Genomic DNA, 25,093 nt, shown 5'->3' with positions numbered 1-25,093 from the left:
TATGAATAAATCAGTGGCAGCCGTTTTGCTCTGTTAGCAAAATCAAAACTGTACGGGTATATGCTTACTTTGCTGCAAACGACGCCGAAAGGCGGCACCGTTTCTGCCCCTCTGTCGACGTAACACCAACTCTTTCCTCGTTCCCCTTACGCGCTAGCCGTGCCTCATGCCTCATGCCTCCCCAATTCAGTTTCCTTCCGTCCGTTGCCGCCCCTGACATATCTTTTCCTTCATGCTCTTTTTCAATTGCTTCCGATACCCCTTTTACACTCAGCTCCACTTACCTACCCTTGATTCCATGCCACCTGCCTCACATACCCTTCCTCTCTCTGTACCAGCCTTTTTTTACTCTGACAATTTCCTTTCCCGTTCCCGGTTTCCTTCCCTTCGCTTTTTCTTCTCATTCTCATCCGCTGACTGCTTCCTGTTATTTTTTTTATTGCCCCGGTCTGCTTCCCTTTCATACTATATAACATACAAACAACTTCTCCTGCACCACTCACCATCGGCCATTCTCCATCGGAACAGTCTTCTACTCTCCTCCTTATATTATTTTCTGCTACGCATTCCTGCTCTTTCCACCGCTTCCTTCAAGTGGGTAACAATAGTCCTGCATCAATTAATCTAGTATTTCTTCTGTAACACACCCACTTCCCTGTTGCACATATATACACACTGCCTCTACCTACTAATGGCCCTGAACAACCCTTTCACCATTACATGCAGCATCCAAACCCTCAAGGGCATAATAAGCTCTCTTGCATCAATCGTACCATTCCATATTGCCACGTCCGCAGTCACTCTGGTGTGTAGAGAAATCGACTTGTAGACTTAATAGCAACTCACACCGTCAACGAAAGGCGTAGATGTGCACTGCAAAATCACGAAGCACATGGTGCATTCTGCCTTGGTAAAAGCTGGTCGCTTAGCGTGGCAGAATTCCTGGTCGACCAATCACTGCAGTGTACAGTACTATATCGATAGACCCCGAGTGTTTTGTATATACCAAGGTGTTTCCCCGCCTCCAAGGAAACTGACCACATTGTTAACAGGCCGTGGACGCCTCCCGCACTAATTTTACCGCCTACAGAACTATTGCAAGTGGTTTTTTGGAAACAGCGCCTCATCTGTGGGTCATTACTCACTGGACTGCGTTAAAACAAGACCCTACATCCAAAAATTGCAGTGAGCGACAAAGCATCCCCTTGAACAACCACACCTGAGATCATTACTTGATGGTTAAACTCCTTACAGACCTTGTGGACTACGTGGCTAGACCTATACCTGTAGTTTGACTGCCTCACCTCTCTTTCTGGAAGGCAACTTCATCAAGAGCCGAAGTCATACGTGGTCATGTGACTGTTTGCTGATATGTGTTGTGCAGTGTACTACAGCAGCGCGGGGATTTGTGGTGAGCTTTCCATCGACCAAATACGCGTTAGTAGCGGCTCCTACGTCATCAAAGTGCGGTTTGGTTAATGATGAACTGTAGTTTCAGAACACAGTGATGCAGACACGGCAGCACAGTGAAGTGTATTTAAAGTGAATGACTGTGCAAAGCGAAAGACGGTGCAAAGTTTTGTGCAGGACAGTGTTTACTTTCCATGCGAGTACTGTTTCTTTGAACTATGTGGTTTTGTGTCACTTCTAGTAGGTTTATTTCTGGTTGATCCGTTTTAGTGTGATTAGTTTGTCCGTGGGTCTGCATGCGCTGCGAAAAGGGTAATTGCTGCGCCCACTCATTTCACATAGTTCCAGAACTTGCTGTAATCACATTGTCAGGGTGGAGTTTTGCATAGATTTTAATGTGTTCTCATTTCATAACAGCCTTCAACTATTTTGGCATTTTCACTTTCATATTGTTAGATTTAAAAATTAGCTTTGATGCATATGATTTCTTTAGTATGGATGTAGACTCTAGGGCCCTTGGATGTGGAGTGTGATTTTTTTTCTATTTGTTGTCATCATCATTATCATCATCACCAGCCTGCCTACGCCCACTGCAGGGCAAAGGCCTCTCCCATTAATGTCTAATTACCCCGGTCCTGCGCTAACTGCGACCAATGTATCCCCGCAAAGTTCTTGATCTCATCTGCCCATGTAACTTCCTGCCGCCCCCTACCACGCTTGCCTTCTCTATTTATCCACTCTGTTGCCCTTATTGAGCAACGGTTATTGCATTACATGCCCGTCCCACGTCCCCACGTCCATTTCTTCTGCTTAATGTCTTCTAATATGTGCTTAATACGCGTTTTTTCTCTGACCCCCTCCGCTCACTTCTTGTCCCTTAATGTAATGTAACCAACATTAAACCGGCTTTTTTTCTAAAACAGCTTTTGGCGTAGTGCCTATTTTATTTATTTTGAATTAATTTAAACCTGCGATAGCTTTGTTGGTGCGGGTTTAGCCCTCGAATTTTTTTAAATGTGTAGATTAAAGGACACGAACTAAATGGGAATAAACGGATTGACCCGAACCAACCGCGCGCTCCTCCTCCGTCTACAGATCAGCTGCCACCACTTAGCAGAAAGACAGCACCCCCTTGTCATCGGTTCCTATCCAATCTGCTCCACCGCCCTGCAAGAGACATTCGCACATGCTACGTGCTACTGTCCACAGCAGGCTCATGTTGCAATCACGTTTATAGCGTCGTACAGGAAATTGGGAATGCCGTCATTCTCCCCTCGCAAATGCTGCTCCCGGAGTCTTCCCTCCTCTTGCGAAAACATTCTCCGCGCCCTATTATTTTTCGTAAAGGAGCCCCGCAACACTTTTTTGGACTTTTCTGGATGCTTCCAGAACGTAGACAACCAACATATCCAGTGAGCCAAAAATTACTCCTTTATGCCCATCAGATAACTTAGAAACTTTCTCAAAAGGTTTTTCCCTCTTTTTCGGTCTTGGCGTTCTTTGACGGCTGGGATTAGGTTATTACAGCGGTGTAGTGCGTATAAGCGGGCCCTCGTTCAGTTGCACAATAAACGCATTCCATAGCCACTTAAAAAAGAAAGCCGCAAAAACAAAGCAGAAACGAAATGTGTATCTCCTGCGACCAGCAAATCACGCATGCCGCTCTGAGCTGGTTCGCAGTCCTTCCTGACGGGCAGGAATAGGGAAAGCGTTTATCCGAAGCGTTGCACCGTCCTTTTAAGGACATGGGACTTTAGGGCCGTCTATGGTGACGCCAGTTCAGCGAAAGCTGTGGGCATGCATCATTTCCTTTTTGCTTTCTGTCCTCCCCTCTTTCCTTGACTCAGTACTGATTGAGGAGCCCTCAACGTGAGAGGAAGTCCTCGGCTGGGTCTTTCTCATCATCTATCAACAGCAAAACAACACACCCACACACACGCTCACACACAGACAGACACACATACACGCACGCCCGCATACAGGCCCGCACATGCACACAGTCACACACACACACACCTCCCTTTACACATTTATAGATAACGACCTCATCATTGCAGCCTGTGAAAAGAGGAGCCAGCATGCCGAAGGATTGCTGTGTCGAAATGGCGCGCTCCGTCAGCTGGTGTTAATTGTAATCTCCCACCTCGCCAGCTTCACTTCGCTCCAAGTGCGGCCTACGATTGCTTGAACAAATTGTCGCCACCGTACCGATCAATGCCAATTGTACCGATCAGTACTCTTAGTACCGGCCCGCACTAAGAATTTACTGTTCAGTCTAGAACCGTTTCTTAGCTGCTCGATCTTCATCTCGAACGAAAACTTCATCGACTTTGGTTTGGCGTCGAACATTTCGTCTATGCACGTGCAAAAGTTCACAGCAAAGGCTTTATTTGCTAGAAAACAGGGATAACGAGCCATTTTGCGAGTGAAAGTACCGTCATGCTTAGTAGAAAACAGTTTTCGCGGCGAAAGGAGCACCGATCGACGGGAACTTTCTTACGGCTGCGGCTTTTTAAAATAAACGCACGGCCGCGCTTGTACGTGCTGCCTCTGGTTGGCTTACAAGCCCTACAAATGGCAGGGCTGGAGAATGAATGAATTTATTGTTAACAAGGAAAGGAGAGACAACCAGCAGGCGAAGTTTGTTTCAGACACCGGAACGCCTGCTGGTGTGGAGGGTGTGGGTAATGGGGAACACAGTTGTACAGGAAAGGGAGGAGAGAGGGAAGTACAGGGTACATGTGCTTTGCTTTTTGAGGCTAGAGCAGGTTGCCTGCGAACTAAGAGTTTTGTGGGGAAGTATTCACAAAATGATGGGGTATGCGTTGTCTGCGGAAAAGAAACAGAAACTATGCGGCACATCGTGCTAGAATGTGAGGGTATCCATCCAAATCTACATGAGGGGAATATTGGGCTGTCAGAAGCCCTAGGATTTAAAGGTATCACAGAGGAAGTGAACTTCAAGGCTGTCGAGGGGACGAAAAGAAGATTAGAATGCTGGTGGACGAAAAGCAGTGAGGGGAATATTGCCTAGGACAGTTACCACTTGTAACAGAAAAAAAAAGTATTTTGTGCCTAATAAGCTTTTTGTGCCTGCCCTAAGCAGCGCTAGTATTGAACCAAAAGTGTAAAACATAGGTATATTAGTCTTTTTTGGTAAGATGACATGTCATCACCCCGATACAAAGGGGAAACCAATAGAAATCATCATCATCATCATCATCAATCATCGTATACATATATACAGGTCTATCAGGAAATATATGAACAGTATATACAAGCTGAACGCTAGAACACGAAGGCAAAAAAGCCCCCCCCACACACACACGCACGCACACAAAAGACAACAGTTAAGTTTAGCTGGAGAAAAGCGGAGAGGCAAGAGAAGTCCTGAGGCGTCCCCGTAGGACCCGAGGGCCTCATGGACTCCGTGCCGCTCTCTAGCGCTGCCTCGTGGCCACCGAGACATTAAAAGGGGCCGAGCCCCTTCCCTGAAGACGTGAAGATGACCAACAGGTCAGTCCTCACTGCCCCAAACCGGGACCGCTCTTGCACCAGATGCGGGAGGGTATGGAGAGTCGCCCGCTAGTTCTGGCGCGATTGGTCGTCACGAGCTCCAGGCGGTGTTTTCGCTTAGCCGTCCACACACACACACACCACGTCGAGGGCCAAGACAGCCGAGCATTGCTTTCGGGGCATCCGTGTGGCCCGCACGGGTGGTGGGTCCTCTCCAGCGGCCAACCTCGGGTCAGGGTGACGGGCCCGTAAATATAGCTGGATTAGCAGCCGGGCGTCATCCGCAGCTGCCTGCACCACTGTGGGTGAGCTGCCCGCTCGTGCGCGTCGGCGGCCAGCTCCTCTGCCCTCTCGTTGCCCTCCAGCCTGATGTGCCCTCGCACCCACTACAGCCGCAAGTGAGCTCCCCGTTCAGGCAACCATGCCACGTTGTCCCACACGGCCCGCACCAGGAGGGTGTGCGGGTCGCCCTCCCGGATCCGCAGTAGGGTTACACGGGAATCGCACAGTAGGGTGCAGCGCTCGTGGACGGCTCCAGCTAAGTGGCAGGTCCAGGCCACGGCTTACGCCCTCCATTTCGGCCTTCACGGATGATGCGGCGTAGTGCAGCTGGGCCTGCCTGGTGGCCTCCCTCCCGCGGCGGCACAGAGCCGCCTGTGTAGACCAGGCTGTGGCCCTCCGGGTCGCCCCATACGATGCCCCGGGCCAGCTGTGCCTGCCCGGAGTGTGACGTGCACCGCTTGCTGTGCAGGCCCGGGGTGTCCATGTGCACCTCGGCCTCCAGGGCCGGGAGGCGGCTAGCAGGGGGGGCATGCTTCCACGGGGGCCACCACCTCCTCGTGCATGGTTAACATGCACCCCGTGCGCCAGTGGCGAATGCGTACGCAGCTGCTGCAGCAAGGGCCTGCCTCCCTCAGCCCGCCGCAGCCGGTTAATGTGGCCCAGAGCGCGCTGCTACGCCGCCATATGAGTCGTCCATGCCACCGCATCAGCCAGCATCTTTGCACACCAGGAGTCTCGAGGCAGGCCCAGGCAGGTGCGGACGCCCCTGCAGTGGGCCCTCCAGATGCCGCCAGCTGGGCTTATGCAGGGTGACCACTAGCAGCCCGTGCATAGGGAGCCCCACAGCCGCGGCATTATAGACCCGCAGGGCTTTTCGCTGCGAGCAGACGCGGTCCCTGGCGGCCACCTTTCTCATGGCCGTGGTAGCCATCTGTGCCATGGCTCGGAGCTCCCTGGTCGCCTGCCGCAAGTTGACGGAGTATTCCAGTGTGAGCCCCAGGTAGCGCACACTGGTCTTCCAGCTGAGCTCCTCGCCATCGATGTGGAGGCGCCTGGCTCGGCGACGGGACTCGGAATCCGGGTGCACCAGCAACGCCTCCGTCTTTCTGGTCAACAGCTGTAGGCCAAAATTGATCAGCTTGGCCCGCAGCGCGTCCAGGGCCGCCTGCAGCTACAGCACAACGCTTCGGCAACTCCCCTTGGGGCCCAGCACACACAGGGCCACGCCGTCGGCGTACATAGCCATGTACACTCTATGTGCCCCTCCTCAGGGCAGGCAATCTGAGAGTGCCGCCATGACCAAGTTGAAGAGTAAGGGGCTGCCGACTGAGCCCTGTGGGGTGCCCACGTCCACTGGCCGGAGCGCCGACAGGGCGCTGCCAACCTGCACCAGCACCGTACGGCCCGTCAGGAACACCTAGACGAAACCGAGCAGCTTGCATGCGATGTCTGCCTCCTCCATTGGTATGACAGGGCGCCACAGGTTGTCGAAGGACCAGACCTGCCACCTGCCTGGTTAGTCTGAGCTGCTCCGGGATTAACTCCTCTTTGAAGTGGGAACCAATGTTTAAGACGCTACACAAGGGAAGAATACAGACAAGGACGGCACTGTACTTACAACTGATTTATTGGAAACAGACTCCCCCGAATGATACCAAATTTCCTTCGCTTGCGATTGTGCAGACAAGCCACACCCTTACGCAACAAGGAGGCAAGCAAGGCAAAAAAACTAATCTTACACGTGTTGCAGTCCACTGAGAAAAGCAATTTCTTTTCGGAGATTACCACAGAGGGTTCACTGACACATTTTTTGGTGTTTATATATCAATAAGGCTTCGATAATTTCCCGCTCTCGCTTTGCCGCACCACGCCCCACTATGGGCACGCTTTTCAGATCCAGGCTGTCACGGCACTGGCACACATGTTCTGCCAAGTTACTGCCACTACAATTGTTGAGGCACGTTCGGTGTTCGCGAGATCGTTCATTAATACATCGGCCCGTTTGGCCGATGGACACCTTCTTGCAGGACAAAGGAATCGAATATATTGTCACGTTGCCAAAGCCGACGCAGTTGTCTTCAAGAAAAACAAGTTTATTGGAGCGAACTTGTGCTCCCCTAAAAACTGAAATAATACATGGGCGGCGAAGCAGCAGTCAGCAAAGTGACGTATACACGCGAGCGTCGGAGGTCGAATGCCGCGGCGTCTGCTATGCAGGCTTTTATCTTTCTGCGCAAGTGCTTCTGGGACCGTCGATTCACATCCAGAACATTGTAGATCACAGAAGATTATTCTGGGCTAGTAACGGTAGGGCGAAACAGTCTGCTTAACTGAATGTGATAGCCGTGCGGCATAAAAGTACAGAATGGAAGACGCGCTTCGCTTGGAACGCCGATAACACAGCCGGGCGTGGCCCGGCAGTAAAAACAAACAATAACTAAACAAACCCATACCTGGTTCCCGGCATTACCCTCCCCCCCCCCCCCCCCAAGGGTGCATCGACCCGATGCTAAAATAAGACAGTCCGAACGAACAACAACAAAAACAGTCCGTCATCTTGCATAGTAAGGTTTCAAGCGAACCACGTGGACGACCTCGGGCCGCGTGCGTCGTCGTGATGTTCTGGAATCACCTTCGGGGATCACCTCGTAGGTAAGGTGGCCAACACGTCGTAGAATCTGGTAGGGTCCGAAATACCGTCGCAGAAGCTTCTCACGTAGTCCGCGTCGACGGATGGGAGTCCAAACCCACACACGATCTCCAGGGTGGTTCTCGGCGTCTCGGCGTCGGAGGTTGTAGCGCCCAGCATCCACCAGCTCCTGGTCCCCTGTACGAACTTGAGCCAGCTGGCGGCCTCCTCCGCCCTCTGAAGGTATCCTTGGACGTCAGCGTTGAGGTCGTCTTCTTCTACGCGTGGAAACATGGCGTCGAGCATCGTAGTCAGCCGTCTTCCGTAGACAAGCTCGAATGGCGTCATCTGCGTAGTCACCTTCAAAATGTACCAACTGGCCCAGCAAGCTGCACTTTTTCCTGGATAGCCGTGTTGTACGCAAAGGAGCACTTCGTCAAAGTCTTATGTTCAACGTCGACGTACATTGACAGCATATCCGGGATTGTCTTGTTCAGGCGTTCCGTTGGTCCGTTCGTTTGGGGGTGGTACGCCGTCGTTCTTCGGTGATCCGTGTTGCTGTAGCGTAATATCTTTTGCATCAGCTCCGCAGTAAAGGCCGTTCCGCGGTCCGTGATTAGGACATCCCGGGCTCCATGTCGCAGCACAACTTGGCTTATGAAGAACTTTCCCACTTCTTGTGCAGTTCCCCTCGGAAGAGCGGCGGTCTCTGCGTAGCAATCCACAACAATCCACTGGGATCGGGATGTAGGGAACGGGCCTATAGAAGGCCCGTTCCAATTTTTTGAAAGGGCCTAGATGGGAAGGCGAACGGCTGCAGAAGTCCGGCGGGTGTCGTCGGTGGTGTTTTTCTTCGCTGGCAGTCACAACTCCGAAGAACGCGCTGTCTTCATCGGAGTCTTGCGGTGGTGGGTCGACGGGGGCACGGGACAGGCAGTCTGTGTCAGAGTGTTTCCTGCCAGATTTATAGACTACTGTAACGTCCAATTCTTGTAGGCGCAAGATCCACCTAGCAAGACGGCCAGAGGGGTCCTTCAAATGAGCCAACACAGCGCATGGTGGTCTGTCACAACCTTGAAGTGTCTTCCATACACGTATGGGCGAAATTTTTGAAATGGCCCTTATAATCGCGAGGCACTCTATCTCAGAGGCTGAGTAGTTCCTTTCTTCATAGGACAGACCACGGCTGGCATAGGTGATTACTTTCTCGCACCCGCTTTGCTTTTGTACGAGGACGGCACCCAAGCTTATATCACTGGCGTCCGTGTGCATTTCCGTTTCGGCGTTTACGCCGAAATGCGCGAGCACAGGCGGGCTTTGCAGGCATTGTTGCAGCTCGCAGAAGGCTGTTTCTTGGGCATTTTCCCAGCTGAAAGGGGTGCTACCTTTCGTCAAGCGGGTGAGTGGCTCGGCAATGCGGGCGAAGTTTCCGACGAAGCGCCTGTAGTATGCGCATAGTCCGAGAAATCTGCGCACGCCCTTTTTATCTTTTGGTCCTGGGAAGTTCGCTATGGCGGAGGTTTTCGCCGGATCAGGCCGTACTCCCGCAGCGTTGACGACATGGCCGAAAAGCTTGAGTTCCTCGTACGCGAAGAAGCACTTTTCTGGCTTCAGCGTTAACCCCGACGTACGGATACCTCGAGTACAACCTGCAACCTTGCAAGGTGTTCGTCGAAAGTCCGGGAGAATACCACAACATCGTCGAGGTATACGAGGCAAGAGTGCCACTTACGGCCAGCTACCACCTTGTCCATGAGTCGTTGAAACGTTGCTGGCGCCGTGCACAACCCGAACGGCATTACCTTGAACTCGTATAGGCCGTCTGTGGTTATAAATGCAGTCTTCTCTCGGTCTCTCGTCAACGTCAATTTGCCAGTAGCCGGTCTTCAGATCCATCGAGGAGAAGTACTTCGCGTGGCAGAGGTGGTCGAGGGCGTCGTCTATTCGGGGGAGGGGGTACACGTCCTTTTTGGTGATTTTGTTCAGTCGCCGGTAGCAAACGCAAAACCTTAATGTGCCGTCTTTTTTCTTCAGGAGTACGACCGGCGCTGCCCAGGGGCTTTTCGATGGCTGTATAATGTCGTCACTGAGCATGTCGTCGACTTGAGTACGGATGGCTTCCCGCTCGTGTGAAGAGACGTGGTACGGTGACTGTTGGGCAGGTCGGGCTCCATCTTCAGTTTTTATTCGGTGATTCGCTAGAGGTGTTTGACGTAGTTTTGAGTTCGACAAAAAACACTCTCTGTAGCGATGCAGGAAATCCAATAATTTCTTCCGTTCTTCTTGCGGTAACGCCGGATTCACGTCGAAGGGATTCGGAAGCTTGAAGGTATCTTCGGGTGTGCGTTCAAAGTCGGCAACCGCGATCACGTCACTTGCTTCTTGCGTTTCTTCGAGAAACGCAATTGCAGCGCCCCTGTTTAAATGCTGGTATTCCTCGCTGAAATTCGTGACCAAAACTTGGGATTGGCGTTGCGTACAGCGCGCAATGCCTCTTGCAACGGAGACAGCGTGGTCCAGGAGCAACCTTGGGTCTCTCTCTACTATAGCTTCGACGTCAGGAACAGCATCTTCACAGTAGACGGTGATCATCAAGCTTGCGCGGGGTGGCAGTGTGACATGATCATCGGCGATCCTTAAAGCAGCACGGTGTTCGGGGTTCGGTTCCGGCGTCATGGAGCGATCGGAGGAAAAAGTTATGGACTTGGTCTGTAGATCAATTATTGCATCGTTGTCCGTCAGAAAGTCCATTCCAAGAATTAAGTCGCGGGAGAAGTTAGGCAAAATGACGAATGCCGCAGGGTACGTTGTGCCGTCTATGGTGACGCGCGATGTGCACGTTCCACTTGGCGTCACGACGTGGCCTTCTGCTGTGCGAATGTGCGGACCGTCCCATCTGGTCATAACTCTCTTCAGCTGAGACGCAAAAGGTCTGCTCATGACTGAGTAGTCCGCTCCCGTGTCGATGAGGGCGACTACTTCAAAGCCGTCCATGGACAGCTGAACGTCGGACGCTGCCTTCTTCGAGTTCCTGGTGCGTCGTGGCGGCGTATCTCGGCTTCTGCGTGTTGACGGACGGGCACTGGGTGTCGTGGTCTTCGTTGTATTCTCATCGGCAGGTTCGGTCATGTCGGGTACGCGTCACGTCGTTTTGCTATCGTTGTGATCGGGTGTCACGTCAGGGTTAGATTGAGTCGTCGGGGTCGGGGCATGTCGTGAATCATGGTATTCAGCGAGTCGCTGCTCGTTGGAGGGTTTCGGGTTTTCCGCCGTAGAGCAACTTCACCTCTACAAGTTGCTCCTTTTAGTTTCCCCCGCGTGGGCTGGGGGACCTTCCGTGGGCCAAGTCAGCATTGCTACGGCGGTTCGGCGATTGGTACGGGTAGCGCGACACCAAACGGTTGAAACGGGCTGGGCCACGGCTTGTTTGAGAGAAATACTCGTTGATATCACATGGTCATTGGCCAGGGAGAGGGCGAGGTGCGTCGACGTAGAATCCTCGCAAACCTATCCTCTTCGAAGGGCAGCGGTGGTAGAGGTGGTCGGCCTCTCCGCACTGGTAACACAGCGGGCGATTATCGGGCGTTCGCCACACCTCGGTCTTCCTTGGCGCCTGGTTTCGGGTTACAGGGGGCCGGGCGGGCGACATTGGGTGGTGGTACGGCGGGGCTTCTTAATGACGTGTTGGAACAGGGCGGGGTCGACGAACAGCCTTGGAGTAGGTCATAGCCTCTGGCTCGCGGGGTGCTTCGGACGGCATAGGAGTTCCCAAAGCGAGTTGAATTTCTTCTCAGATCAGGTCAGTCAGGGAAGCGAATTGAGGTTCTGGCGTCATCGTCGGGAAAAGATTCCGCAGTTCCTCCCGTACCACTGCACGGATGGTCTCGCGTAGTGATTCGGAGTCAATATCGCCGGCACCAATCGTCTCCGAAACCAGCGCCCTGATTGGGCGGTCGTACTGGCTCGCTTGGATTTCGAGCGTATTCTCCATCGCGGCGGCCTCAGATGCGAATTCTGATACCGTCTTGGGGGGGGTTGTGAAGAAGGCACGCGAAGAGCTCTTGCTTGACGCCTCGCATCAGAAACCTGAGTATCTTTTCTTCGGTCATTTCGAGGTCCGCACGGCGAAAAAGTCGCTTCATCTCCTCAGCGAAGATCACGATGCCTTCATTGGGGTGCTGCGTTCGAGTTTCAAGCTCTTTTCTCACCACGGTAGTGAAGGTCTTAAAGAACTCCCTTTTGAATCGAGTCCAGTCGATCAAAGAGCTCTCATGGTTCTCAAACCAAGTTCGAGCAGCATCTTCTAAGTAAAAGAAGACATGCCGGAAAGTTTCTTCGTCGTCCCACCTGTTGAAGATGCGGACGCGCTCCAGCTTCTCCAACCATTCTTCGTGGTCTTCAGCGCGGGCTCCCTGGAGCGGTGGCGGTTCCCGGGGCTGCTGCAAGACGATTGGACAAGTTGTTTCTTGCACCATGGTGTTGGTTGCAACGTTCTTTCTCTTGGGCCCTTCTCGTAGAAGACCGCACTCGGGTAGCAATCCTTGCAGTCGGCGGCTTTCTCTGGTTGGACTGGCTTGGTAGCTTCCAGATGTCGTAGAGAGCATAAAGTCTTAGTACCCCGCATCCCCACCACATGTCACGTTGCCAAAGACGACGCAGTTGTCTTCAAGAAAAACAAGTTTATTGGAGCGAACTTGTGCTGCCCTAACAACTCAAATAATACACGGGCGGCGAAGCAGCAGTCAGCAAAGTGACGTATACACGCGAGCGTCGGAGATCGAATGCCGCGGAGTCTGCTCTGCAGGCTTTTATATTTCGGCGCAAGTGTTTCTGGAACCATCGATTCACATCCACAACATTGTAGATCACAGACGATTATTCTGGGCTAGTGACGTTAGGGCGAAACAGTTTGCTTATCTGAGTGTGATAGCCGTGGGGCATAAAAGTCAAGAATAGAAGACGAGCTTTGCTTGGAATGCAGAAAACACAGCCGGGCGTGGCCCGGCAGTAAAAACAAACAATAAAAAAACAACCCATACCTGGTTCGCGGCAATATTGCACGATCTCCGCAGTCAACGAATCTTGTTGGATGCTGCGTTTTGAAGGACTTTTTCTTGGGCTACTTGTTGTGTATAAGAGTACTCAACCCCGAAAGCTTGCGCGGAGCAGGAAATACCATTTTTACCCCATGTTTCTGGCTACCCGTTTTAGTCGTGAGAAATTGCGTGAAAATAGGGCATGACTTGCACCTTGCAGCGTTCATTTTCCGGGGAATCAGGATTTGCAGGGGGCTGTTTTAACTATATGGTCAACGTTCTGGCCACCACATGCAAAATTGTTTGACGGAACCCTGGGCTAAGAAGGCGCTCGACTTACTGGCGAAAGCTTTGTTCCATCGTGTGACAACAGCTTTTTTTAACGCGTTCGAAAAGCACATGTTGGCAATGCTGCGTTTTACAAATTTGGAATGAGCGGAGGCAAATGGTAAAAGACCTTTCTTTGAGCTGGGTTCATACATCCAACACAGATGATCGTCAATACAAAAAGTTAGCCTCAAATGCAGAAACCTAATGGTCTTGTCCGGGGGTATCTCTCGCGTGAAATTTGTTTGCTTGGAGCAGTTTTTAAAAACGGTCATGATGTTATCAGCCGCATGTAAAAGGACGTCATTGGTATTCAAATTTAGAATTATCAAGAAATCGTCAACACATCTAAATATTATAATCACACGTGTATCGTCAAGGGCTTCTTGGAGTAAGCGGTCAAACGTGGCTAAAAATACATGACATAAAACCGAAGCAAGGCAAGAACCTGTACAGATGCCTTTCCTTTGTACGAACGAGGAATCACCCTATTTCACTATTGTAGACGAGCGAAACATGTTTAAAAGCTCAAGAAAGGTCTCCATTGGTAAGCCGCAGCCTTCAAGGGAAGGCAAATGTCCCACACGTATACAGCCAAACCCGTTTATAGCGAATTGCAATATGCACCGCGATTTGTTCGATATATCTAATATTTCGGTATAGCCGAACCCACCTATAAGGAACTTATTGTTACAAGTTCGCAATCCGCGGGAGCCCAACCCTACTTCCTCCTCATCAACTCACCATCCCCGCATGCAGAAACGAACACAGTGAAGTAGCCATTACCGTACCCAAAATAATCCATTTATTGCAAATAATAAAGCTACTTTCCACCTGAACTGCCTACTTTGCAAAGAAAAAAGCGGTGATTTTTTTTTTAACTTTCGTTTCGGTGCCTTCAACTAGCATAGCATTCTCTACACGGAATATTGTTTGCACCAGTTCAGGTTTGCGTGCTCCGAAATCTAAGAAGCACTGGCGGAGCACATCGACTGCCGAAAGCGCTTCATTATAAGCGTCGGACGGATTTCACTCGCGACATCATCGGGAAAGGGGGGGAGCTCTTCCCACAGTTCGCCGATGCTGCTATCTCGGTCCGGACTCGCTGACTGCTCGGGTTCCGTCGTGAGTCCCGCGCGTCGGAAACAGTTACGGAAAGTGTCAGGCGTCACGTCGCTCCATCCGAGGCGCAATGTCTCAGTCGCAACTCTTGCTCTGTGGTCGCGGCCAATCCACATCTCAATCGCCACTCCGAGACCATGCATTTTGGCGGCCATTCTAGGCGCTCAGAGTTCGATATATTGGATGTAAACTTCGTTATAAGGAATATGTTTCCCATGTATTTCCGTAACTGAATTATTTTTGTTCGATATACAGCATAATTCGCTCTATCAGGGTTTGTTATAGCCGGGTTTGACTGTATACAAGTTCACGCACTGCCACAAAAAGTTCGTTATGAGGAATTGAGTAAAACAGGTCTTCGATATTGACCGGGAATGCTGCGTTGCATCCAGCCAGTCTTTCATTTAAAACTTCAAACACTCTCACAGGACTCTTCACTGTCCAAGTGAGCGTTTCAGGGAGTTCCCTATAAGCTTTTGCCAGCACCCTTTTTCTGTCACAATTGCCCTGAACGGGCCATCTGGTTTGTGAGTGTTGCCAGCAAAGAACACTTGAAGGACGTTTTTTCGGCATTTCTTAACTTCTTTCTCTAGGTTCGATAGGTTCTGTTTGTTTAAAAGCTCAAGGGCTTCAGCTTTTGCCTTCTGAAATTTTACACTGACAGTCCTAAAATATTTACGCATCGCCTCAGAGGCTTTTTCAGAAAATGAGGCAGATGGCACTACGACGAACCCACCTCCTTTGTCGGCAGGTACAAGGCTGAGCCGATCGTCTTGGAAGTGCTTCACCAGTCGTGTTAAATCTAGTCTGCGTCCACGCCTTTTGTTCCAAGTCTTGCTCAAGCAGTCCACACCTTTTGATACACACGCTGCTTTTTCTTGGCAGTGTACCTGTTTGGCCACGCAGTCTATAATCCCCAGAAGCTGAGGCTTCTTGGCTTCGGGCTCGATGCTGAACTTTGGGCATAGCTTCAATAAGCCTTCAATGCCACTTTGAACTGTGGTGCCTTCAAGGTATGTTGCTGCGGTGCCCGAGGGTTCGTTCTCTGTTTCTTCGGAAGTCTTCAACGAACCTCATTCCAATGAGCTTCCGTTAGTCTCGCGGAAAGGCGGAGGCTTTTACATGTGGCTGATAACATCATGACCCTTATTAAAAACTGCTCCAAGCAACTAAATTTTGCGTGAGAGATACCCCCGGACAACACCATTAGGTTTCTGGATTTGAGACTAACTTTTTGCATTGACGAACACCTGTGTTGGATGTATAAACCCGCTCAAACAAAGGACTTTTACCATTTGCTTTTACCAAAATAGGTAAAACGCAGCATTGCCAACATATGCTTTTCCAACGTGTTAAAAAAGAGCTGTTGTCACAGGATGGAACAAAGCTTTCGCCCGCAAATCGAGCGCCTTCTTAGCGCAGGGTTCCCTGAGACACTTTTGCATGCGGTGGCCGAAACCTTGACCAGAATGTTAAAACAGCCCCCCGCAAATCCCTAATCCCCAGAAAATGAACGATGCAAGGTGAAGTCATGTCCTATTTCCACGCAGTTTCTCACAACATCAGAACCATGGCGCAAGTTGTGAAATTCTCTAGGATGTAAATAAGGTGCATATTTGTTTCGTATGAACAATGGATTGTATAGTGTACCATTTACAAATTGTTCTGCTCATTTTTTGTTTCATCTGTTTTTTTTTTCGTTTTTCGCACTTGGTTGGTCGACTGAGGTTCGACTTGTTTCTGTTCATTTTTTTTTCATTTTTTTTAACATATGACACTTGCTTTGTAATTAGAGAACGGCAGTGCTGCGCTGCCGTCGACGTGTGTACACGGGGTAGGGTCCTCGTCAAGCCAGCGCCTGTGCTGGCTTTTTGACCCTCTCCTTGCAACGTGACATGTAACTACGTAAATGAATAAATTTGAATTTGAAATTTGAATTTGGAAAACATGGTGTAAAAATGGTATTTTCTACCCCGTGACTGCTTGCGGGCTTGTGTGCTCGTATACACAACGAGCAGCACAAAAAAAAAGACCTCAAAACGCAGCATGGAACAAGATTCGTTGGCTACGCAGATCGTGTCATATATTCCATTCCTTTGCCGGCAAGAAGGTGTGAATCGGCCAAACGGGCCGATGTATTAATGAAAGAATTCGCGAACACCGCACGTCCCTCAACAATGGTAGGCGCTGGAACTTGGCGGAACATGTGGGCCAGTGCCGTTGAAGCCCGCATCTGAAAAGCGTGTCTATAGTGGGGCGTGGTTGCGACGAAGCAGGAGCGGGAGATTATCGAGTCCTTATTGCTAATAAACACGGTGAAAAATCTGTCAGTGAACCCTCTGTGGTAATCAGCGAAAAAAGAAATTGCTTTTCTTAGTGGACTGCAACACATGTAAGATAGGGTTTTGTGCCTTGCATTCCTCCTTTTTGCGTAAGGGTGTGGCTTTTCTGCGCATGCGAAAGCGAAGGAAATTTTTTATTTAGCCTGGGGCGTTTGTTTCAAAAAAATCAGTTGTAAGTCCAGTGCCGTCCGTGTCTGTATTTTTCCCTTGTGTAGCGTCTTAAACACTGGTTCCCATTTCAAAGACTATGAGCCAACTGGCCCAGCTTTCCACCTTAATTACCTCCCTCCTACAGATTGTAGGCAGGCCCGTTGGTACATAACTGAGTTACAAACAGCGCAGGAACAGGATGATAGAAGGATCACAGTAACACGGTGCCGTGTTTGTTAACTCGGCTATGAAATCCGCCGCTGTGATGGCCTCCATCCTGAGCAGTGCGACCCGCTCCAGCCGCTTGCCGCCACAGGAGCTGAGGGCGACGTAACTACCCCAAAACCTCGGTCTGGCTTGGGGAGGGCTGCAGGATGGCCAGCAGCCAATCGGGCGGCCACCGCCCTGTCACCCGGATGCGGTTGCAGCCTTCCAGAAGCTTCGCGAACCCCACCTTGTCCAGGTTGCGCAGCATCTGGTAGGTGAGACCGTCCGCCCCTGCTGCCGACTTCCTTTTGCAGGAGCGCAGCACCCCATGAAGTTCGGTCTCCGTGATGGGGGCCTCTGACTCCTCCGGCGCTGCAACCACCTGCCCGACCGCAGCCTGTTGTGGCGGCAGAAAGTGCGCCGCGCCGAGCTCGCCCAGCTCCTCGTACCAGGCCTTCCTTCTGATGGCCAGGCCGGTCAGGGGGTTGCTGTTACCACGGGGCTTGAGGACCGACTGAAGAATGCCCCAGAGGCGGCGGCAGCGTGGGTCGGCCTCCGAGCTAACGCACAGCTGGGCCCAACGCTGCCTGCTGAGGCGGTTGGCATACCGTTGACAGGCCGCGTCCACGCGGCGGTCCACGCGCCCACGCGTCGCGCGTCCACTCGTCCGCGTCCACGCGGCGGCTGCGTCCAGTCAGCACTGGCTCCGGAGCGCTGCGCATTCCTCTCAGCCCGGTTCCGCTCCGCTCGTAGCTGCAGCAGCTTGAAGTCCGGCGTGGTGGCGTCCTTCAAGATGGAGCAGCTCCGCGTGTCTCACTTGGAACAGCGAAGCAGGCCCGCGAACAGCTCATCTCCCTCCTCTAGGCCCTACTCAGCAAGGCAGCGCCTTAAGTGGTCCCGGTGTGTGAAGTGGTGCACTGCGGGTCGCCCGTTCGCCTTGCCGGTTGATGCGATGTGCAACGGGTAGTGGTCAGAGCCCCACGCGCTGGGCTCCCGCATCCAGGTGGCCTCAACCCAGATGAGGTCAATGACCGTGGAAGTGGTATTTCCTCGGCTAAAGAGGTGCACTCACCGGTGTTCCGCAGTCATGTTGAGGCGCAGCATGGTATCCCACAGGTGTTCTCTGCATGTGTCAGTCCAGCCATATACCCACATAGTGTGATGTGCGTTGAAGTCGCCAGACAGGAGATGCCGGGTTTCACAGAAGGACACCAGGCTATCCAGGATGCCCGAGTGTCAGTGTTGGTTGGGGCGCACGAGTACACTGCACACAGTCACGTAACCAGACGGCAGGAGCCGTAGCGTCACTGCCGCACACTCCTGCACCATCGTTGTCACCGCACTGGTATCCAGCACCACGTGCTGCACGTCGCTGCGCACTAACAGTGATCCCCGCGAGGATCCTGGAAGTGGGAGGGGACGCCGCAAACCACTGCCGAGCACTGCCTGCTGTCACACGACATGGTTCAATGGTATCCGTTAATCGCGGCCGCGTTAACACCGACGGGAAAAGGTTTGGGCGTGTTGGTTCATAGTCACACAGAAAACAAGCGCTGTAAAAAAACATAGTACGAGGCGTCGACAGGACAAGCACTAACTTTCAACAAAACGTTTATTGCAGAACCACGCCTCTAAACACGTCTGGCTAGCATGAAGAGAGGAGGAAGAAAAGGGAAACATCAAAACGATGGGCGAAACAAGAAAAACAGTGACGTACCGCCTACGACAAGAAATCCAGCTCAAGTTTTGATAAGGCTATAGACGGCCTGCTGACGCATTTATCACCAGACCTTGCAATCTCTGCCGCTTCCACAATTCCACAATCAGCTAGTTGCCCATTGTAAAAAATGTGTCTCGGCAAACCAGTGTGATCCTCTCTACGACCGAACGACTGTCCTGTATTTTCACAGCTCGGGCCTGACAAGAGAAATTGTGGAAGCGGCAGAGAGGAAGCGGCCGAGCGGGCGTTTCCTAAATCGGATACATTAGCACAAATAAAGCTCCCGATCCTGGCCAAGAATCCCCCCAGCGGGTATGCGTCCAAACAAAGGAACAATAACAACATACACACGGCGCTCTTTCTGCCAGCGGGGAAAGGAGCGGTTGAACACGCGTCGGGGGCCCCGCATTTACTGCGGACAGGCTTTGTTGCCCTGCACATTGCCATGCGGTGGGATCCCCAAATTGCCAGCACCTTCTGGCGCGGTTGCAGCTCGCTGTGGCGTGGTCAAGCCCGCCGCACCTGCTGTATTGCAGCGGTGGCTGTCGACACGGCCTCACCGGCCATCCGAGCCTGTGTAGCGCTACCTCCGGAGGGGATGGGTGCCGAGAAGCGCAGGTACACTGCAGTCCCCCTGCGTATGGCCGAGTGCACCGGCCGGGTGTCTCGAGGCCGGAGACGACTGCGTCGGCTGCACGACCAAGGTCGTGGTCGGCTGTGATCGTCATGTCGTCGAACACGATGACGCCCGTGCTGCTCGACGACGGCTCACAGAGGTTCATCTCAATGCCACAGATGGTAATGGTGGCCAGGAGAGTCCCCATGGCTTCCTCGGTGGCCGCGTTCACTGCAATGACGTTACCCCGGCCGTTCACCCGAACATCCAGTACGCCAGGCTGCACAGTGAGCTGCCCAGCGGTAACGTCGCGCGCAAGGTTCGCGAACATAGCCCTGGGTGGTTTCGGCCAAAAAGGACTGTTCCGAGCGCTTTGGGGCGTGGGGAAGTTTGGGCCCCTGGTTCCGAAGCCTCCGTGCCGCTTTCTTGCGTTTTGAAAGCGGCACCACCCTGCCAGGGCGCTTCGGAAGAGTGTTTACCCACGGCCGGGGAGGAGCAGAGTCGGGTCCGGCGGTGGTGTACCAATGCGGGCCGGCGCAGTGCGCTAATTAGCAGGAGGATGCGCTGCGAGCGCTTCTCCACCTGGGCAGCTCACCATGCTTGCTGCGTCGGTCGCAGCGCCACTGGACCAGCCGCCTCCGCGCTCTCTTCGCTCGCTACCACTGGGAGCGGTAGCGGTGGGTGGTCGATAAGTGCCTTGGCAAGCCTGCCGCGTCGCTCCTTCGGTGTGAGCCCCTTTTCGCGTGGTCGCTTTCCCGGCATGCCTCGCTGTAGCTGCCCGTTGGCTACTTCTCGCCTCCTCCGTCCTTCTAGAGCAGGGGTCTCAAACTCATATCAGTGAGCGGGCCGCAGTTACAAATTTTAGTCCCGGAAGGGCCGGGAAAGCTAAGAAGGTTGAAACGAAGGGGGCGGGGGGGGGGGGAGGGGAGTGGGAGATGATTGGTATCGATATGGTATCGATATGTGTCTCAAATTCTGACGCCCAGTTCCATTCAGGAGTGGCAGCGGTATCTGACATTTGGTTAAATGTCAGATACCGCTGCCACTCCTGAATGGAACTGGGCGTCAGAATTCGAGACACATATCGATACCAATCTCCAGAATGACGAAAATGTGAACGCGGATTCTGAAATATCAAATATTTCTTCCACTATTACGCTTCAACATGTGGTGGCTGCATTGTGTCGGTGCCTCACAAAAAAAGGCTTCAGGGCAGCTGTCTCTGTGTATCTAATAAATGTTGTTGGTAGCAATTGATGAGAAAATATTGACAGTTTGATTTATGAAAGTCACGAAGCTTTATTCCTTGATAAGCTCAATGTAGCTGCTATTGTTTTAAACATGCTGGCTTGATGCCTGGCAACGCTTGGCTGTGGCTAGAGAAGAAATGTCCGAAAAAAGCAGAAATGTCCGAAGAAAAAGAAAAACTTCTTGCGCAGAAACGATCCTCATGGTCGAACGCAGGTGCTCGTGAGTCATCCTCGACCGGAGAGCTGACTTGTTCACCTTAAGCAAGGGAAACAGGTGTTCGCACAAGTGGGTGCTTCGGAACATGGCAATGATCTTTGCAGCCTGTTGACGACGCGCCGGGAAACTCGCGTCGTCAAGAATCTTGTAGAAATCTGGTACAGCCACGTCCTGTAATCTCTGCCTCAACAGAAGGTTTCATCTGTAACTCGGGCGCTGCGTCATCCACCGGCACCGAAAACGGGAACGAAAAAATCCGGAATCCGTCGATGAGGCTGGTGATGTCTTGGAAGCGAGCACACAACGCCCGGAAACCTTCGAGCTTTCGCGGAAGCCTGAAAAACTCCAGTCAAGACGCCGTCATCTCATTAGTGACGTGCAGCTCCGTTCGCAGGGTCATAAAACGCCGCGGGCAGTTTCTCCGCGGCTTGTGCTCGCCCAGCCCTGTGCGCACCAGTGAGTGCTCGATCCACAAGTCGCAGTTACTTGTGACCATTCTGTACCCGACTTAACGGCGCCCGAATGGAGGCGCCTCCGGAAAAGAGGGGTGTCCGCTCTGGTAACGCGACGCCGCGAAAGACGATATCCACGCGTTTTCGAGCAGTCTGGCAACCTGCGTCCTTGTCTACACGAGCAGTGGACGCACTCACGCATTCGCTTAAAATACAAAAATAAATGAACCAACAAACTCATGGGAAGGCTGCGGGCCGCAATAAAAGGGTCCGCGGGCCGCGTGTTTGAGACCCCTGTTCTAGAGAGATGCCGCCCGCAGCTTCCAGTCGAGCGCCTCCGTCGCGAGCTCGGCAGCCATGCCTGCCGCCGCGTTGACTCGGACGGCCTCCGTCCTCGGCTCGTCAAAGATGGTGGCGTGAGCTTTCCAGCCGAATCGCGGACTCAGCCGCTGCTGGACGACGGGAATGGTGTCCAGCTCGTCTCTCGGGAGCACCTCCATCTTCCGGGATAGCTGGCCGCGCTCGCTGCAGTGTTTGGCAGCCCCAATGGGGCTGGCTAACAATGAACTGCAGCGAGGGCAAGTACTAGCTAACCGAGCTTAAGGGTAGGGGGCTCCACGGAGACATGTCCTACGCGTTCGGCTGCTGGAGAAAGAGTCAGTTGGTGCGTCTTAACAATAAATCATTTGCAAGTCTGCGCTTGTGTTGTCCTAACATTTTCTTGTCCTGGGTAATATGCGCGCCGTCGTTATTTTTATTTTGGTATGTCTTAAAAATAACAACTGCGCGCATATTAACCGGGACAAGAACACGTGGAGATAACACAAGCGCAGGCTCGCCGCTGGTTTATTGTTAAACACATCATAAGCCTAAACCCCCAAGCGCCCAATCGGCACGCTCGACATGCGCAACAATTCTTGGTACACTCGGCCGCACGTTCAGAAAGCAACCTTTGAGGCAAAGGACAAACCCAAAAAATGCAACGATAACCGCATTGCAGATGGCTCATGCATTAAGCCCTGAACACATATACCCTGAACAAACACCATAATCGCGCTCACTGCCCATCTGAGTATGCGACTTGCCGGCTAAGCAAAGCGATAGACGAATGACTGATGCATTCCGGGCGAAAGTTTAAAATGTGGCTGGCTTCTACAATTTCTGGCGTTTGCCTGTTCTTATGCCGAAATAAAATGGCTGTGTGCTCACTCACAGGAGCACAGTCAGGAACGCATGATAGGCAAAGGGACGACAAGTAGCTCAGGTCATGTTTCTCCTTTTAATATTTACGTTCTTTTAGCCTGGTATTTACACAACGTGCCGTTTGGCCTATGTATGCTTTCCCCTAGGAAAGCGGGACCGAATACAAACCCCTGTAGTACACGGGGCGGGCGTCTTTTTGTGACTAACACCACATGCTCCCTTACGGCTTCTTGCCATTTTGTTCGCTATGGGGCAGATTTACCTAATTTATTAAGAGCTGAATACATCACGCTCACGCCATTCCTTCCTGCAGCTTGTTTTATTCCGGGAGGCATCTTGTGAACATAAGGCACCACGGCAACGATTTAGGGGTTTTGATTTTGGTTTTTCTGCATCCTTGTCCCACTTCACGAGCTAATTTTTGGCCCTACAACTTATGCGATCAGGGTAGCCAGATTTTCTTACCTTCTTCACCTGCTCTAATACGCTGGTAGCTATTGAATGCTCGTGGGGTTTGGTTATGGCCGACTTCAGGCAGGAAAGCGCAATACCAATACCCTGCTTTAAACCTTTTGAATGTGGCGACTCAAAGTGTAAAAGTGCTTTTCCAGGCCTCGGATTGTACTCGTAGCACACGTGCCCCTCCCTGAAACCAAGTCTTACATCTAAAAACTGGAGCACTACACCTCTAGGCAATTGGAAGGTAAATCGTAGACCCTGACCACATTCTTTGAAACCTTGAGAATACCAGGGCCCATTCCGCACGGCAGACAATGGAAAACAAAACAAACAAGCAAGGTAAACAAAGCAAACGAAAGCCGAGAGATCCAAACACGAGGTAGCAGAAACAAATCCCGTCGAAATAATTCGCACCAAAAACGAAAGCGAAGAAAGATATGCGAACACGATGTAGCCATAGACTATATTGTTGATAGTTATCACCAGGCTTTTGATTTCAAACCACGTAAGCAGATTTATATGCCTGAGGACTTTTTTTCGCCAGGGTCGTTGTGACAAGAAACGCGAAGCCATAGGGAAATCCCCGGCCTCCAATGTGTTCGGCTACAGGCTGGCCATGTTACACGGTGATCACATTACTTCTCTATTCTAAAACAAAACAATTTAAGCTCTGCCAAAAAAGGTCAGTTTGACTGTATTTAGGAAAAGGTCACAAATGCTATTTTATCCTATTCTCCTTTAAGTTTGATTCATTTTTAGAAGTTGCATTCATTGAAAAATTTAGCTGTGAATTTCTTCGCTTGTACTTTTGAGATAGCATTTCATGATGAGGGTTCTTTCAACAAAATGCGGGACCGTCGATCAGAACAAAAGCACACCACTGAGTCGGCCCTTCATCGGTTTCCGTACCTATGGTGAACGTGGTGTTCTGGATGCCCCCGATGCCAATGGAGGCGATAAGGCGGCCCATGTTGTATAGCCAAAAGGTGGGTGCGAAGGTTGTCATCAGGCCGGCCACCACGGGAAGGGGGAGCATGAACGCCAAGGAGCGTCGGCGACCGTACCTGCATGCGTCACATGTATCACTACAAGGCATTTAGGCACGGCTGCAGCTCTTCTCAACGCGCCAATAATTTGCTGGTCTGTGCAGATTTAGACGACACACCAGAACTTTAACGCGGTATTGAAAGTACACACAGGGGCAGGAACACTCTAAACATTTCGGCTGCACAGCAACCCAAGTGATTTTCGGCCAAAGGACATAGTAGAGGAAGGAAAACGCCCAGCATACATTCGATATGGGTCCAGAAAAATTGGTTATGAGGTTTAACGCAACGACTCCTCACAGGCGATCAGGCGCGCCGTAGTGGAGGGCTAACGATTAATTTTGACCACATGGGGATCATTAACGTGACCTGAAATCTCGGCCACACGAGCGTTTTTGCTTTCCGCCTCCATTAGACAAGCGGCCTTTGCGGTCTGGAATCGAATCCGCGTCCGTCGGCTAAGCCGCACAACGCCTTCGCCCCTGAGGTACAGCGGCGGGTCTGGCTCGAAAACGGGGTCAGCTCCTGCTGTAATAGGTCACGCAATGCGAACGGGAAGTTTCACTTTAGGTAATGTGACAGCGCGCTTAATATTTTTGAGCGGAGTCATACTTTGTGGTTGATCAGTTTTCAAACGACTTGTGTGGACCACAGCGATTTCTCACTCGGCTTAGTCGTGCATAACTAGACGCGTGGAAGTCTTTTAAAATGCATCAAGCAGGCTTCACAGCGTGTTCTCCAGAAAGAATTACCCCAACTCAGAACCTCCCCTGGGCCGCTGCAGAAGAGTTAGGCAATGCAAATTATGTAAATGTACAGCAGCCATAAAAACATCCTATTTCAACGTCCCTCTGTATGAGTCCGTTTTTGTCCCCCCGCGGTCTGCTGAGCTCATGGAAAGCTTCGCATAACGGGCACTTATCTTCCCCGTGACCTAAGCAAGTTTCTTGTCTTACGGCTGCCACCGGGTAGAGTCTACCATGCGCGGTTGCAAGCACGCAATAAATTCCGTCGCAACTTGCTTGTTTTCTTGTGCATAAACCTCACAAACCTTATTTTTAGAGACAACCCTAGAAACATGTGTTCTACCCCGCATTTTCATACAAGCT

General features: G+C 51.7%; 1 protein-coding gene across 4 annotated transcripts in view; it reads right to left on the bottom strand.

The window, feature by feature from the left end:
- Positions 1 to 25,093, bottom strand: part of LOC144168754 (organic cation transporter protein-like) — a 184,926-nt gene that overhangs the window by 76,106 nt on the left and 83,727 nt on the right. For all 4 annotated transcript variants that reach the window (XM_077697713.1, XM_077697715.1, XM_077697716.1 and 1 more), the window contains one exon: positions 23,848 to 24,002. In XM_077697713.1, coding sequence (XP_077553839.1) covers positions 23,848 to 24,002 — 155 coding nt within the window. The remainder of the gene's footprint in view (positions 1 to 23,847; positions 24,003 to 25,093) is intronic.

The sequence above is a fragment of the Haemaphysalis longicornis genome, unplaced genomic scaffold (assembly GCF_048455015.1).
Source record: "Haemaphysalis longicornis isolate Haplotype H1 unplaced genomic scaffold, Haemaphysalis longicornis Haplotype H1 scaffold_2, whole genome shotgun sequence".
Taxonomy (NCBI): Eukaryota; Metazoa; Arthropoda; class Arachnida; order Ixodida; family Ixodidae; genus Haemaphysalis; species Haemaphysalis longicornis.
Note: the sequence above shows the minus strand (reverse complement) of the source record. Positions and strands in the feature narration are given on the sequence as shown.